Source organism: Prionailurus bengalensis, chromosome C2, assembly GCF_016509475.1.
Source record: "Prionailurus bengalensis isolate Pbe53 chromosome C2, Fcat_Pben_1.1_paternal_pri, whole genome shotgun sequence".
Taxonomy (NCBI): Eukaryota; Metazoa; Chordata; class Mammalia; order Carnivora; family Felidae; genus Prionailurus; species Prionailurus bengalensis.
In genome coordinates this window covers 97,219,264-97,236,696 of record NC_057350.1, presented here as the reverse complement: position 1 = coordinate 97,236,696, position 17,433 = coordinate 97,219,264, and the positions used below count along the sequence as shown (strand labels likewise).

General features: G+C 38.1%; 1 protein-coding gene across 5 annotated transcripts in view; it reads right to left on the bottom strand.

The window, feature by feature from the left end:
* MECOM (MDS1 and EVI1 complex locus) overlaps nt 1-17,433 on the bottom strand; it is a 564,248-nt gene that overhangs the window by 284,044 nt on the left and 262,771 nt on the right. For all 5 annotated transcript variants that reach the window (XM_043594949.1, XM_043594951.1, XM_043594950.1 and 2 more), the window contains exon 2: nt 2,591-2,928. In XM_043594949.1, coding sequence (XP_043450884.1) covers nt 2,591-2,928 — 338 coding nt within the window. The remainder of the gene's footprint in view (nt 1-2,590; nt 2,929-17,433) is intronic.

Here is a 17,433-nt window from a genome sequence, read left to right as displayed (position 1 = left end):
GGCCTGATAGAACATGGGAACTACAAATCATACAGGGTTGGTATGGAAGGCAGTAGAGTCAAAGATAACCCATTTTTTGGCTTCAGCAACTGGACAGACAGTAATACAATTTATTATACAGGAAATGCACAAGGAGGGGAGGTTTGTAAGTAGCAAAGAGCAAGGATAGTACTGGAGATAACGATGATTTGTTCAGTTACGATAGGCTGAGTTTCTGTAGGGGAAACAGTACAGAATCTGATGAATGCTTTGCACTCAATAATTGTTTTCCTGAATATGGATTTCCTCTGTTCGTGTGCATTTTCCTTGCCCTAAGAGGTTTTTTTTGTCCTTAAATTGATCATTTTTAAAAATGAAGGAGTATCAAAACACGAGGTCACACTAGTTGATCACAACTATCTCTCTAACCAAACAGTACAGAAATCAGCTACAGTTCAGGACAAATATGACAGGAGAATGATTAAAAATAAGCACGCAGGAGTAGGGCAAGATGCCTTTGTGAAAGTGCCTTTGTTGATCATGACTGGGTTTTGTATTAACTAGGGTAAGATTAGAAGGAGGAAAAAAAAAAAAAAAACAACCTGGAGTCAAGAGCTCAAGTGCTCCTCCATGGATAACAAGATTGCCAAAATCACCAAAAAAACCCTTTCTCTGGTTTTGTTCACAATACATCTAGAGCAGGTAATCCACACTCTCCAAAGTGAGAGCAACCATTAAAATGGTGAAGAAAACTACCGAATTGACCATCAGTTGAATTCTCGAATGAGAGAGAGGGAATGGGCGATCTTTAGCCAAAGAGTCATGAACTATTTATAGAGGTTAACTTGACTTCCAAGCAATGAAACAACTCAGTTTTGACATAATGAAAAGAATCATTTTACATTTCTCAAAGTATTTTCCTGTGTATATACTGAAGACATTCTACTCCAAGGAGAAAAATAATTATTTTTAAATTTCCTCTAAATGAAGAATTTTCCCCAGACTCATCCCCCAATACATAGATACCCTGTTTAAAGAGACACAGTCCTACATTTATCAACCCTGTAACTGCCAAATTATTTTGTTATTAAGCCTTGGTTTATTCCAAGCCTTCTGGATAATCTCGAGCAGTGCAGAACTTGTTGTTTAGCTCTGGAGATTTTGTAATAAAAGTTTAATGAGTTACTTATTATTAGAATGTTTATAGCCTTTATTTTAAGGAGAACAAAAATGACGTAAAGTTCTACGCATTTAGTTTAAAACGAATTCAACTCACATATCAGTTAATGCTACAGTGATTTTTTAAAAACCTCTTATCAATATATGTGTCTAAAAGCAATGTAGCCAAACCACAACTTTCCCCGAGCTGTGGCTAAGAACAAAACTAAGGAAGGATTTCTCACTTGCAATCATGTCAAATCCAGATCTTAACTTTTGGGATTTTAGAATTTGGACAAGAATTGTTTTGATTAAGGCATTTTGAGCAGATTTCATAAGAGGATACATATAAACCAAAGGAACAAAAATTTGAAATTAAGTCCTGAAGGCACTACATATTTATTTCTATTTAAAATGTTGACCATATATTCTATTAATGATCATAAATATTAAGAGAAAATACAAAATAAATCTAGCTTATCTGATTTCTGTCTACCTGAAATACTATGAAACTAAAGGTCAATTACATCTCCAAAAAAAACCCACTTTCTTACTAATATAGAAATTTCCTACACATATTGCAAATATAGACCAGTTTTTCCAGAAATTATGATGTTATTTAACCACAAAAGTTTTCAAGTTATAAAAATAAATAGGAAGTATATATAGCCCCAGAATCTATATAAAAATTATAAGCTCAGAGTAACATAGTTACCTGTTCTTATTGAAATAAAATTTATTTAGTAATCAGACTGTAACTTCTCATTCCTAGATATTACCAAGATGGTTTTGTAAAAATCATGGCTAAGACTGGCAACCGATTTCCATATTGATTTTTGCTGTCATTATTATGCATGAAGTATTCATTAGGTAAATTTGAATATAAAAAACCATCACAGAATTCAGCACAGTGCTCACATTCTGGAAGCAGGTAGAAAAAGGAGGGTTGTCACAAGAGTGACAAAATATATTAGAACACAAAGCAAAATGACCATGTAGAATCAAAGTAAAACCAAATTAACTCAGCCACAAAATGGAGAAAACAAATGTTTCCTCCAATCTTCCAAGCCTCGCCCTCAAAGGAAAGATAAAATACAATAAATTTGTCATATGATGACAGTTATTTGCTTATGCCACATACTATATGAATGGCCACACACAATGCTTCTAAATGTTAACTATAAAAACTGTATTTGTTCCCTTTGGTATGTTTTTAAGTTGATACTATTCTTTACCATTCATTAGTTGAGTTCCTTTCCATCATGCTATACCTTAGTCCAACAGTTTGTTTCTATCAAGAAGTGAGCTTATGAGGGAGGTTCATTCTTAAATATCTATTTGAAGACATTGTACAACAATTGGAATTTGCTTACTTTATGGTCACTTTAAAAATTAATCTTTTCTTCACATATCTGAATATACTTAAATGTGTAAACTCAAAATATATTCTTACCTCCCATCCGTAGCTGGGGTCTTTCAGATTTGACCGCTGCTCTCCCACATAAGGCCCAAACTTTTCACCTGCTTCAATCTTCCTTTTGGTCCATATTCCTAGTCCAGCTCCAGGCATATTTGACTCTCGAAGTTCAAATTCAGCAGGAATGGGGATATCATCAGGGATGTAGATGGGGGCTTTGTACGGAGAGCCCTCCTTTGGAGTGAATGCTTCGCTGGATGTGGCTGGAGAGCATGGCTCTTGAATATTGAGGGAGGGAGTGCTGGCTACTCCATCTGCATCTGGCATTTCTTCCAAAGGAATTTCAGGGTAGCTGCCATATACACACTCATTATCTGTGAAAAAATGATACCTTTGTAAATTCATATTCATGTAGAAGAGTTAAAATCCCACAATTCAGTAGCCACTTTGTAATTCCATTGTTCTTTGAAGACAAAATAAGGAAGGCCATTGTTAAAATACACCTTCATTAAAATCTCTGTTATTCACAGATGGGGGATTTGGTTTATCTGTGGTGAATCCATAAATCGAATGAGCTAATCTTCAACTGTCAATACTCTCATCGGCCAGCTCTAACCATTATTTAGCTGGGAAACAATCAGCAATTTAATTATTGGTCTGAGTAAAAGAGATAAGTAGTAAACATATGTGTACCTACAACCCCACAAACCATCCTAAATCAGGAGGTGATAGCTTTACTATGGAATGTATTGGAAAGTTGTATCATGCAATGTATCTCAGATAAATTGTAGGAGAATCATCAAAGACTCCAAGGGCTACGATGGGCAACAAGGCTTAAATTTGTGTGGCAGGACTATTTACTGAAACATTATTTTATGTTTGTTCTTTCTCAATCTTTCCTTTCCCATTTCAAACACGTCACCAAGCCATTGGTATTCTTTGCCTCAGAAACTTACACAGAGCAGAGAATTAAAGTTACTTGAACTAGACTGTATTATGCAAAGCAAAATAAGTCAGGCAGAGAAAGACAAATACCATATGATTTCACTCATATGTGGAATTTAAGAAACACAACAGATGAACATAGGGAAGGGAAGGAAAAATAAGATACAAACAGAGAGGGAGGCAAACCATGAGAGACTCTTAAATACAGAGAACAAACTGAGAGTTGCTGGCGTGGGGGGGGGGGGTGTAGGGGGATGGGCTAAATGGGTGATGGGCATTAAGGAGGGCATTTGTTGGCAGAAGCACTGGGTGTTATATGGAAATGATGAATCACTGGATTCTACTCCTGAAACCAATACTACACTGTATGTTAACTAGAATTTAAACAAATACATTTAAAATAAAATAAATAAGTAAATAAAGCTACTTGAAGCTAGTGATCCCTCTGGACATTTGTAAAAACAAAAATCCTTAAAGAAATTCAGCAAGTTTTCCAGAGGAGAAAGCAGGGTAGAGTAAAGGGGAGTCTGGACACTCTGCACTGGGGCTCTCAGGACTCCACAAGGCAACACAGCCCCCACACCTGAAGTAAATGAATGCACCATTTCAGACTTTAAGATCTTTATGCAACTTGCTGGAGGGTTAAAAAGTAGTGACTGAGCTTGAATTTCCCATCAGTTCACCAGTTGAAGGGAATTTCAGTTATATTAAGGGGGGAAAAAAAGCACACATTTCTTGCTCACAAGGATTACGGACTGAAAGTCATACCTGATTTGTTTGATTTGTAAACCTTCAAGGAGAAAAGAGTTAAAATGATATGGAGACAAATGTCGACCAGAGCCATCCAAAGGTAAAATGAGTTGCCTTAAGTTCCCATATCACAAGGCTTCTAACATAACCTAGATAATCATAAATTAGGGATAATTTGGAGGAATTTCAGCTTCAGGTTGATGACTAGACTAGATGACCTTTAAGATGTTACCAACCCTGCAGTTCTATAAATTATTAAAATCTTCCAAGATATTTTATTGGGCTAGAAGGTAGAACACTTGAGTTCTAGCCCCAATTCCCTCTCTGATTCAATGTGGAAGTTTATTAACTATGACACTCATTAACAATTGTTGATCAAGTACTGACTTCTCTTAAAGATTTATGAAGTACTGATTCCTCTTAAAGTTTTAGCACATGCCAAAGTACCTTTCTAATGAAGTGCTTGGTTCCTGAGTCAAATAATGAGAACACGCCATTTAAACCAAGCATAGAACCAAACTCTAGGACCCAACCTCATTCCTTGAGACATTGACCACAGCGCACAAGCTTACCATCATTCAAGTTCATTGTATCCAAAATCTTGCACATTATTGTCTGCCCTCACACGGAGTCTCCTGCCTCCTTCACAATGTCTATTAAGAATACAATTTTCCCCCTAATTATCCACGTTCAAGGTTCTAAAATAACATGGACATTTTCTCTCCTTCATCCTCCAATTTATTCAGTCATTAATGCTGTCCATTCTTCTTGCAAGATTTTTGCCCTCACCTCATTCATTCAATCCACGTTTTCCTTCCTGAATTTTCTAATAGTCCTCTATAATGTCTCCAGACATCTAGCCTCTTTTCAGCCAGTATCCCTCAATACTAAGTCTGTACAATGCTGTTCAATTTATCTTCCCGGCACATCCATCTTCCTCTGTAATAGCCTCCAATAATTCCCAGTATCCACAGGTAAAGTCTAAAGTTCTTAGGCTTGCTGGGGCACCTGGGTGGCTCAGTCAGTTGGGTGGCCAGTTTTGGCTCGGGTCATGATCTTGTGATTCACGAGTTCTAGGCCCACGTTGGGCTCTGTGCTGACAGCTCAGAGCCTGGAGCCTGCTTTGGATACTGTGTTTTGGTCTCTCTCTGCCCCTCCACTGTTTTTTTTCTCTCTCTCTCTCAAAAATAAATTTAAAAAAACATTTAAAAATAAAATAAAATAAAATAAAATAAAATAAAATAAAATAAAATAAAAGTTCGTAGGCTTGGAATAAAATCCCTTTTATTTTAAAACCATTCTCCTTTCCTCTCTGATTCTCAACACTTCTCAGTAGGAGGACCCAGGCCAGAATAGGCTTATCCTTGTCTTTTGAACTCAAAGAAATTTTCCCTGCAGTTCTTCCTGCTGGGTCACCCTATCTGCACTCCTCTGCCCGTCTGCTTTTTAGTCATCCTGTCAGGTCACATTTCAGCTTGTCCCCTTACCATCCCATTTAACACAAGTACCCCCTTTCTCTGAGTTCTTATAAAATCCACCCCCAAATATGATGATCAAATAAGGCCATGCACTGCTACTTAATTTAATATGAATGAATCTGTTATGCCAACTAGGAAACTGGTCTTTAAAGGAAAGACTCAGAGCTCATTGTTCTTAGAAAGCACCTACATAAAGGTGCTTAATAAATACTTACTAAAGAGATAACCAACCTACCGTATAATTTTATTAAAATATTACACCAAATCTATATTTTCTACCAAATGTAGGAAACTATTTTGATTCTAAAAACCACCTTTAAAGCCATAGAAATGGAACACAACAGATTATAAACTTTTCTCCAAATCCAACATCAAAAGAAACAATTTTAGTAATGCCCCCAAAGAAATATCATCAGAGAAATATACTTCAGGGTCCAAACACCCTTGATAAAGTCTATCTAAATTTATCCTTCAGGGAGATTTTGCACTTCAACCTAAGAGCCAAAAGTTCACTAGCACTCTTGACACAGCTAAAAATGTATTTTAAAAATCTCTGTAGAGTTGTAACATTTAACTACTGCAAATGCAGAGTTACTTTACAGATTCTTAAGGGGATTTCTCACACATTGTGAAGACTTTGTTTTTCTCAAGAACTAAGTGCTATAAATTGCAAGTATTGTATAATCTATAGACTTGTCCATTTAGGCAGCAGGAAACAAAAAGACATCCAAATGAATAGAACTATTTCCTCCAGTAATTATCCATTAAAAGTCAGTAACATTTCTCCCATTTCCTCAAAGGGTTAAATCACTCATACTGTCAGTTCCATCAAAGTGATCTCAAATCTTAAAAAAGGATAGAGACAAACCCATCTGGGCCCCCCCACTGGCATAGCTGACCTCATGACCTTTGAGTTACCCACAAACTCTTCCAGTGCATAATCTGAACGAGAGCGTTTGGATTTCAATTCTTGTGGAGACAAAGTACACATGTGTGCCCGGCTGCTGCACAGAAGAGTTTGAATTTAAAGCCTGAATGCAATTCTGCTTACAATGGCAAAAAATTCCAATTAAACCCAAAGAACAACTGATATAGGTCACGCAAATTCTGGAAAAAGACTCATGGTCCTATTTATCCACAGGCAGGCACTAAATGTATACGCAAACCCAGGCAATTTGTTTTCAAGCCTCTGTAAATCTAGTATCATCCGAATTAAATATACAAAGGGTTGTGGTGACCAATAAAGAGAAATAGAAAACTGCTGAGTTTTACAAATTGAAACGTGCAACAGTATTTCAATGTAATCTCGCATTACAAAATTTTCAACAGCAAATGCAGTTTATCACACTGCATTGAATATTTGCATAAACCGAAGTAAAGTAATGCCTCCATGTACATTACTCAAGAACTATCCAAAAAGCTGCTAAAACATTTCATCTAAATGACAAACTACCTCAATTATCCTATCTCCATTAAATCTTTGCTATGGGGGGGGGGTGTGGAATTGGGCACATTTACAATAGGTAAGTATCAGGTAAGAACTGCTATCTATATACATCAGTGGTCCCATAAAGATGAATAACCCTTGTAACTTCTTGGAGCTGAGTTGCCTGCTACCAGAATTTGCTTCATGCATCCTTTAGATGTATCATTAACTGAGTGAGGACAGAAAGACAAGCTTATTGTTGGACTTGAGAAAAATGACTTGGGAAATGCTTCTGGAAATCAGCCTTTTCGATTCAAGTTTTAAGTGTTCTAATATCCCTGGAGACCAAACAAAAGCACACTCTTGGACTGGAGTATATTTATTTCTATGACTCTTTGAATAACTAACACAGGTTTCCACTCGAAGAGAGTCCCATTCAGCAAGCATTCAGAATCGGCTAAAGGGAAATTGCAGAAGTAATACCGACAATAATAGTAACTTCCATAGATGTATCTATACCTTCTCACTTGAACACTCGCAATCCTGTAAGAAAGCCACGGTGATAAATAGTCTTCTATTTTCCAGATCTGGAACTGATACTCAAGGATGCAAAACCATGTATCCAAAATCCCCTGAGACTGGAACCTAGGTGTCTAAAGCCAACCGTGTCTGTAACTCTCAGGCAATCTCTTTTTTTTTTTTCTTTTTCTTCTCTAAGGATATGTTTTAAAGTTCGATTATTTCAACATTGTGGCCATACTGTGTGAATAGTTTCTGGTTTTCACTTGACACTTTATTATGAACACTTATGTTTTTAAAACTATTTCCTAAAGATACATTTAATTGTTGCATAATATTCCATTACATGGATCTACAAAAAGTGAACTATTTCCATGGGAATTACTTAAGTTGTTTCTAACTTTCTGTTGCATCAGTACCACTAAGATAAACATAGTTTCATATAAATATGCATATTCATCCATTTTAATTCCCGTAGAGTAGATTATTGAAAGAAAATAGTGAATATTAACAGGCTTTTCGGAAGTATATACCAATTTATACTCCTGTAAGCTACATTAGCACTTATTATTATGTCTTGCTTTTAAATTTTATTAATACAGTGGAAAAAATTATATATGTATTGCTCTTTTAATTCACATCTCAGTTGACCACGGAGACTAAAATTTTTTGTCATTCATAGTTGTCCTTTTGCAAATTGTTCATTGTTTTTGTCCATTTTTAATTGAGCATTTATTGGCCTGCCTTATTAATAATAATAAAAAAATTATCCCTTGATACAGTTTGTGCTACTTTCCCTAGTAAATCATTTATCATTTGTTTTTTCTCATGGGTTTATGTTGTATAAAAATTTTAACTTTTATGGAACGAAGTCTATGTTTGCTTTGTGATTTTTACATTTTTCTTAGAAAGTCCTTACCCATCCTAAGGAAGAAAAAGAGATTCTCTTTTATTTTCTTTGAGTTCCATAGTTGCTTTTCTACTAACCTTGGATTACCAATGATTTACTGCTGAGTGAAAAGCAGAGAAAAATGATTTCATTTATTTGAGCTCCTGTGAACAGCAGGCTAGAAAAAAAAAATGCCATTTCACTCGTAATTCTTTGGTTCTTATTTGCAAGGCTGGCCTAAAATGCCTTTTCTTTTTGTGGGTTTTATATAACTCACCATTTGTTTCACTTGGCCTCTCTGCCTCGTTTAACTACAAATCTTCTGGGCAGATGCCATTCAAAATCCTGAGTTTCACCATTAATAGCATTCACTACCCGTCATAATACTTATCACTCAGCATTATCATTAGTGATACTAACATAAATAATTTCCTGTCTACTCTTCATTTTCGTTCCTTGACAGAAAACATTTAGCAACCAAGTAGAGTTTCATTGTAATATTAAAAGCATATATATACATAGTTTGACTATAAAGTAAGCCTGATTTCTGTAGGCATTAAACAAGAAATCAGTTCTTTATACTCAGCTGTACACACATATAATACACACATCCACGTGCATTTGCAGTGTATGTGCATGTGTGTAATAGCTCACTAATCTTTCAAATAGGCTGAGACAGAAACATGGTTTGAGATCTCAGGCAGACTGGTTGAGATCATAACTACATGAAACAACTGCCAGGAGGAGACCAGCTAGGGAATTGAACAGATTAGGTAACTCAGAAATTTAGACATTTCCCCCCATTATGTTCCTCATTGCAGTTTTGTAATAAAAAACATGAGCAAACTTCAAAGGAAGCTCCGTAGTAAAGGTTAATTGCTACTAAAGAAGAGGGTGGGCCCGAGCGCCAGTACTTTGTGCCCAACTCGCAAGCAGACAGGAAGGATTACACGTGGCTGAGAGCTGAGGATGCGTGCCCAGCTCTAGGAAGAGAGGAGGCACGGCCAAACCCCAAAGGCCCACCAGGGACCTCCTGGTAGGACGTGAGCACATGAACACGGGTCCATGAGTCGGTGCCTGCTAATGGTAGGGCAGGGAAGGGCGGGGGGAGACATCGATTTCCTTCCAAAATTCAGATCGGACGTGCTCTTCTTCCCTTGTTAGGACAATTCCAGAACGGTTACGGCAGCATGTTTGTGAGAAAGCAGAGGACCTCTGGAGCCAGCTCTTCTGCACCAGCAACACAACCAATAAACGCGTGCTGGGCTTGGGGAAGAGGGTGGAGCCCAAGTAATGCCAGATGCACAAACAGAACAAAGAAGGGCTAGGAACTGGCCAGGAGAATATTCAGTGAGAATGGCCCCAAGATAATGAAATTTAAGATCCCAATGAAAGGAAGAAAGGGAACTAGTAAAAGTAAGGAAAATGATTTTCCAGAAAACTGACTTAAACTAGCTTTGAAGGACTGTAGTAAGGGTCCAGAGGTGTAGGTTGAGAAAAGAGAGGCATCTCCTAGAATGGAAGCTGCTGACGGACACGGTCTTCAGAAAGTGCTGCCTCCAGAGAGGGCTGAGAAGAAAATAGACCTCCATGGAATCTTCTGACACTGAACTGCACTTGTAGAATTCGTGTCTCCAGAGACCATTATTTTTTGTGAGATAATCTATCAACATGGCTTGGCACATGGAATTTTTTTAATGACCTTCTAAGCTTCCTTGCTCCTCAAGTATTTGCTACTTCCTGGTACCATGCTATTCCATTTCTTTCCTATGGAACTTTTTCCCCCAGTGTTTCCTAAAAATATTTCATTTATGGGCTGTCAAAAAGACCCAAAAGTATGAAAGAGTGTTGGGAGGCCAGCAAGGGAGATGGCAGAAAATACCACATGAATTGGAAGTAAGGGACCAAATCAATGAGCAAACATTTATCTTGCTCATAGGATTGTGGCGTACCCCTTGCTTGTCCTGTGGCTTTTAAATCTGATTAAGAGTTTCTCCACTCTCCGAGGAATTTCACAGACATTTCACTAAACAAGTATGGTTTGTGAATTAAACTGGTAGCTTCTAAACTATAATGAAATGGGTTTGGCCACTTTCAAAAGTTCCTCTTCAGAGGTGGAACTAAGCTCTTTTAAAAGGGTTATGGAAAGAAATTGCCAGAAAATTCATAGTTGAGGTACCAGTAAAGCCCTTTGGTATCTACTTACAGAATCGAAAACAGCTAAAATGAAGACATTAAAGCTCTGCGAGTACTACTCCAAGGAAAAACACGGCCTGGTTAATGTTTGGCTTTATTCAGTTGTTAGGGAACCACGGTCACCAATACCCACTGGAATGCCCAGGTAAGAACAGACTTATCACAGATCAGATAGGGGTTCTTTTTACATTATAACTATGTGCCTCAACTTTCTTTTAGCAATACAAATTTTTAAGAGACTTTTGGCAACCTTTGACCTGATGGCTGTTCTCGTAAACTTTTTATATTCCCAAAGTGATATTCCTTCAGATTCATTTAGGGTAAAATAGAAATGCCCTGAAATCATGGTCCAGCAGACTGGGTGGTTACTCCTCAGGCAGTCTGAAATGACCAGAGTACAGCCTTTCAGTATTCAAGCCATATCTACAGTAATTATTTGCCAGAGTATCTAAAAGAAGGCAGGCATTTCCTGTTGCACACAAATGGGACGCTCTTATCTAAATGACTGTTTAAACAGGTATTTAAGAAAAGACTATCACAGGCAGGAATTTACTGATGACGGAACACATTAGTTTAGGGCTGGACACATTAGTGGAGGACTAACCATTGTCAGGAAAGGAAGCATATCAGCATCAGGAAGGTATAGAGAATATTTGACAACTCCCACATGGGCCAAGATGGGGGATTATAGACCCTGCCATTTGCATTTGGGAAAAGCAGGGGAAATCACAAATAGAGATCTGGATTCAACAATGTGTCTCCAGCACCTGGGGTAACCTTGAAAGTGAGAGCTTGAGAGCCTTAGGTCTTTGGGGTCCCTGTTTCCCTATCCGTAAATAAGCACATTGGACAAGCTCAGCCCTAGGTCCATTCCACTCAAGCAATCCCCATTCTACAGAATGAAAACCAAAGGATGGACCAGGTTCGGTGTACCAAAAGCTTATAAAACATATTTCCCGAAAAGACACTTTGAGAATTGGTTTGGTCTCTCTCAACGTAACCTAGGAGACACTGTCCTCTGGCTGCCTAACTCTGCTCTAACCAGTGGAACTGGAATTTATTCCCAGTCGAGGCTTATAAAACTGGGCTGTTATTCTCACATTAAGTAGACTGCCCTCTGGTGAGGACTGTGGTTTACGTGTGGGCAGAATGTGTGGTTTACTACCTCTAATTTGTTTATGTTGTTGATGGTGGTTTCAGAAGAAAGCAGCAGCCCTTCCCATGCTAAGGAGTGACCTGATTTGCTTCCTTAAAAAAAGAAAGAAAGAAGTGTTTAAGGGGGGGGAGGGGAGCAGGAGGGCACATTAATGTGCCATTGCTAATGGAGGAGTAACTGGGATCCCTTTGGCCACAGCTCTCCTTCATTCAGCTCTGCATGTGAAATGAGAGCCCCAACTTGTTTATTATAATTACCTAAGTGTGGCTTGGTGGCTTTGGCAGACATCGTTCTTGCCTCCAAAAGAGAGACCAAAACTCAGGAGCTACAAGTTAAAGGAAGGCGGGGCGGGGGGGGGGGGGGGTGTCATTTTGTAGCGAGGAGAATGAATTCTAATATAAACTGGGTGAAAATATTCAAAACGACCCCAAAAAGATAAAGATCAAAAAATAAGTGGGATTGAGCTCTATTTTCTACCATATAATAAAGATAGGTGTGTAAGAGAACTGAATAAACAGTATAAATGTAAGTTCAAATTCATTCTCACAACTGACTTGACACAGTCTCTTCCCTACTGCTACAAAACAGAAGAGCTGTCTCATAGCCAGAAGTTCTACATAAAGAAAAGAAAATAATTATGCGTGTCTGGCAGAAGAGGGAGTCGTAGCAATGGCTTGCTGATAAAAAGGAATGGGAACAAGCAATAGAACACTATCCTAACCACAGTCTTGGTTTGATAAGGAGCAGAGAGGGCCCCAAAGAGTGAAATTTTGTTAGAGTCTCAAACTTAGGTTTTATTTGAAAATGAACAATGGCCCTTGTTCTCACAGAGCTTGGTAGCAAAGACAACAACGACTTCTGACCTTAAAGTGATTCTGTGGGGAGAGTTCCTTGATTTTGGCTAATTTCAGCTTGGACTCTGGCCCTATTGCAAATGCAGGTCTTTGGTGTAAAACAAGTTTAGATGGTTCCAAGGATTTCAATTTTCCGACCCCATTTTAAGCTATAAAGGCCCCCATATTGAATTTCCCACCACTACATCATATTAAATGTAAGACCATTCAAAACCATGGGGATGGACGCAATGTCGTTGAAAAACATAAAAGAAGGGTTTTTCTTTTTAATTTGAGAAAACATTACACACTTTGGCAAAACGTGTTTTCAGAAAAATATGAACAGATGTGCTGTGCGTATGTGTATACATACACTAAATAGCACTTATGATTTGAGAGGGGGTAATTTCAACATTGCTAAGTGGTAACACAAGCTAGGTATTTAAGGGAATGATATAATATGACAACTTCATAGACTCCCAAACTATGTATGGTCTCTGGAAACTGTCATTATCAACATGGACAATAACTAGTAGCATTAGGTGGTCTGTACAGTATCCTTCAGTGTCCAATCGAGTCACACAGTCTGAGACACTTGACGGGCGCCAGGCACTGCCTCCTAATGAGAAGTGACTTTTTTACAAAGGCATTCAAGACCTCTTCTATATAAATTACTATCGTTTGCAGCAAGAGAGGATTATAAATGTTTGCTGGCAAAAACCAAATTTATTTACAAACTGGGTCTAATTTATTTATGGCTCCAGTACAATCGGCTTTTGTCGAAATATTTATGTTATCTGTACTTCTGCCTCACTAAACTCTACCGCAATCATAAACACTGTTGAAAAAATTATTTGCAGTTAGCAGGATTTAAACTACCCATTATATCACCAGCTAGTGCCAGTAAACTTTTGCACTGGTTGATAAAGTTTCCTCTGTGGGATAAATATACATTTGACTTTCAAAATCTTTGGTGGGCTCCATACTGTGAAAAGTGAAGGATTAAACAAATGCCCCAGACTTTACCAGTTTTGTGCGAGGGCTTCAGTTGCACATTCCAGTTGAAGTTTTGACTATAAAGAGTGCCCAGATTCCAATCCTTTTCTAGGAGAATTAGATGACTGAAGTGTTGGGATAATAGTCTTTGCCCATGTCTTTGCCCAACAGTATTGTCTGCTACTTTCCAGACTTGGTCACTCACCCATTCCAAAATGTGATTTTGCCGTGCCTTGCATGGTACAAGTGGCTAAGGCTAGATCTAGAGTTGTGTAAGATGCATTTTCTGCCCTCAAGGCCCTTACAGTTGAGTAGTGAAGACAGAAATGGTAACAGGCATATGATAATGCAGTCAAATTAGGTCTAAGTTGAGGTTAGGAAGAGTGATGGCTGTTTAAGAGTTGAGTATAAGCAAGAGCAACTGGGTATGCCAACCTTAGAGTAACTCCTAGCCTTAGATTGACCCAAACCATATATGCACTAAATTTTTTTAAGAATGAGTCTCTTGCTTCATGTTTTTGGTGGAAATGCAGTTGTGATGCAGTTATTTCTTTTTTTTTTAATTTTTTTTTAATGTTTATTTATTTTTGAGACAGGGAGAGACAGAACATGAACGGGAGAGGGGCAGAGAGAGAGGGAGACACAGAATCGGAAACAGGCTCCAGGCTCTGAGCTGTCAGCACAGAGCCCGGGCCGGGGCTCGAACTCACGGACCGCGAGATCATGACCTGAGCCGAAGTCAGACGCTTAACCGACTGAGCCACCCAGGCACCCCATGATGCAGTTACTTCTGGATATCACTGAGTTCTTCACAGCAACATGAGGATCAAAGTAGGAATGACTCACTCTCACTGCTTCTACGTAACTCATACAATGGTGAAACCAACAGTTTACAAAACAGCGTGGTCCATTATTTCCATCACAAAATTAGCCAAGAGAAAACCACATAGAAAAGTTGATGGTTTCCGTGGCATGGAACTAGTAAAAATGTATTTCTGTTTGATTTACTTCACTGAAACAAGACTAAAAGTTCTAAAAGTTCACCGTGAACCAGGTGGGACTGATGTGATGCCAGTGAAAGTCCCAGCAGCCTATGAATGGCCCAAACCATATATTTATCTTCTAGTTTGAATTAAGAGTTGCACCAAACAAACCATAGATCATTCTGGTTCACCTCAGAATAGTGCTGTCTTCAGACAGAAGACTGAGCAGATCACCCTAAGCCTCCAATCTAAAGCAAGAGCTCTAAAGCAAGCTAGTAGGCAGTACTACTGATTTCTGGTGCCCCATACAACAGATGATGGTCCTTTCCCAGTTAATACCCACCTATGCCTATGATAGTCAAAGTAACCAAAAGCCAAAGTAGCAAAATAAATTTTGAAAGCTGTAATTATACAGTGAAAAACAACCTCAAAAAAAAAAAGAGTTATTTGCTCATCAAGGTCCTTCACAAAAAAGAATGCCAAAACCCTGCATATTTGTAACTTCGTATTTAGTAGTATATGCATAAACTATTTTGCTGTCCATTTATATCAAGATATAAATAAGATAACCCTTACTTAGATCAGGTATTATTTTCCAAAATAGAGAAAAAATCTCAGTGACTGTTTTGTGCTTTTGCTGACCATCTTATGGGTCTATTCCAATATTCTTTAACAAACTGCTTGTTTTAATAGGTTGTAGGTTATAGCTATTCGAGTTGAGTTCAATCAAATATTTTGGCATTATACTGTTTAAACCTCAAGATAACTGACTGGAATGTTTATTTTTAATGGCATTGTAGAATTTAAGAGCTGAAAAGTATCAGTTTACTCATTTAAACATTTAAGATGCTTGCTGGTTCAAATATATTGTGGATTAATCCACGTAAACCTAGGTAAACCATGACTGCTTGAGAGGAAAAACTGGAAATGTTCTATCAAAAGTATACGATGTTTAAATATTCACTGGGGGCAAGAGAGATACCTGAAGTCTATAGAATAATTACATGGTAACTTAACAAGATTTGCACTATTGTTGCTTTTGTTGCTTCTGTGGCTATTGTCATTGTATTAATATATCTACTTCATCTAACTTTTTAATACTCACTCCAACTATTAATTTTCAGCAACTGTGATCCAACATATACCACAAACCGATAACCATTTAGTTGATAAGGCTTCGGCATACAAAGCACCATGGTGGGGTGGGGTCGGGGGAGCTCAAAGAAGAAGAAAGAAAAATTGCTGATTTCAGAGGACTTACCATCTATTCAGGGAGATAAGACAAATACTCAGGAAGAATTAACTTGTATAATATAAGGCTGCATTGAGTAGAGTCAAGCGAATGGTACAGAAAACAAGGACAACAATATTCAACACTAAAAGTGATGTTCCTCTTCTTTAAGAGAAAACTGAAATGGAAGATGGCTAAAAATTCGACTTGTGATGAAGACAGATAATCAGGAGGATTGTGAAATAAAGGTTATAGACTGCAGCAAAGCCCTGGAGAGGTAATGACTTTTAATTGGATTGAGTTTATCATATTTGCAGAGGTACAGCAGACACAGAAGAAAGGATTAGAGTGATTTCCACTTTCCATTATTTGGCATAATGAGAAAACAGAGGGTGGTCCACATCTCTCATACATATTATGAGGCATAGGAGATGCTAAATGTCAGTTTTTGGTAGCATTGAGCTCTCCTAAATAAACACATTTATTTGGACATAGTTAAGTCAAAATAAGTCACCTGGAAAAAGGTCACAGGTCATTAATTTGCATAGTGCAAAGGATTTATGAATTTTTAAATTAACGCTCCTAAATCTGTACACCATTTTGAACAGTAGGGTATGTCTGCATTTTTCTTCCAAGTTTAGCTGGCTTAAAGGGTCAAATGAAAATACTTGACTGAAGAAAAAAAACAGCTGAGTAGACTTTCTTTATTCTAGGTGGAAAAGAAGTACATTATATATTCTCCCAAGAAACAGCATTATATGCATCTAGCCAACACACACACACACACACACACACACACACACACAAAACTTGTGGAAATATGTGGAGAGTCATTAAATGATCATGTAATTGGCACACCCCAACTCAAGTAAGCCCAAGTGGGAAAGGTTATTAAATCCACCACCACCAAAACTCCAATGGACTGTAAGGTGATGAAGGTAGGGACTACGGGTGTGAGATTTACTGCAGAATCCCCAGAACCCAGCAAAGTTTCTAGCCCACAACAATTCAATGTGTATTTGTTGACTTGAAAACATCTCCCAAAGCCAGCCAATTGTGCTGAAATAGTGAGTGGTATCTCTCTTTCCTCCTCTAAATTGGGAAATTCTAACACAAATTTACAAAAGGCATCACATAAATTGTGTCCTCAGTCTGTTTAGAGATACAGTAAAATGTCCACTGAAGGAAGGGGAAGTGCGTGCTGAATCTACACAAGCTTGTGTGCCCGTGCGTGCGCGAGCACGCACGCGCGCACACACACACACACACACACACACACTCTACATGCTCAAGATGCTAATAGATGAATTTAACCAAATGGAATCAATTCAGGATTTGTACCATGTCCTCCTCACATTGCAAACCCTTTAAAAATATTGGTTATAATAAGAATAAAAATCAACTTGGGGCGCCTGGGTGGCGCAGTCGGTTAAGCGTCCGACTTCAGCCAGGTCACGATCTCGCGGTCCGTGAGTTC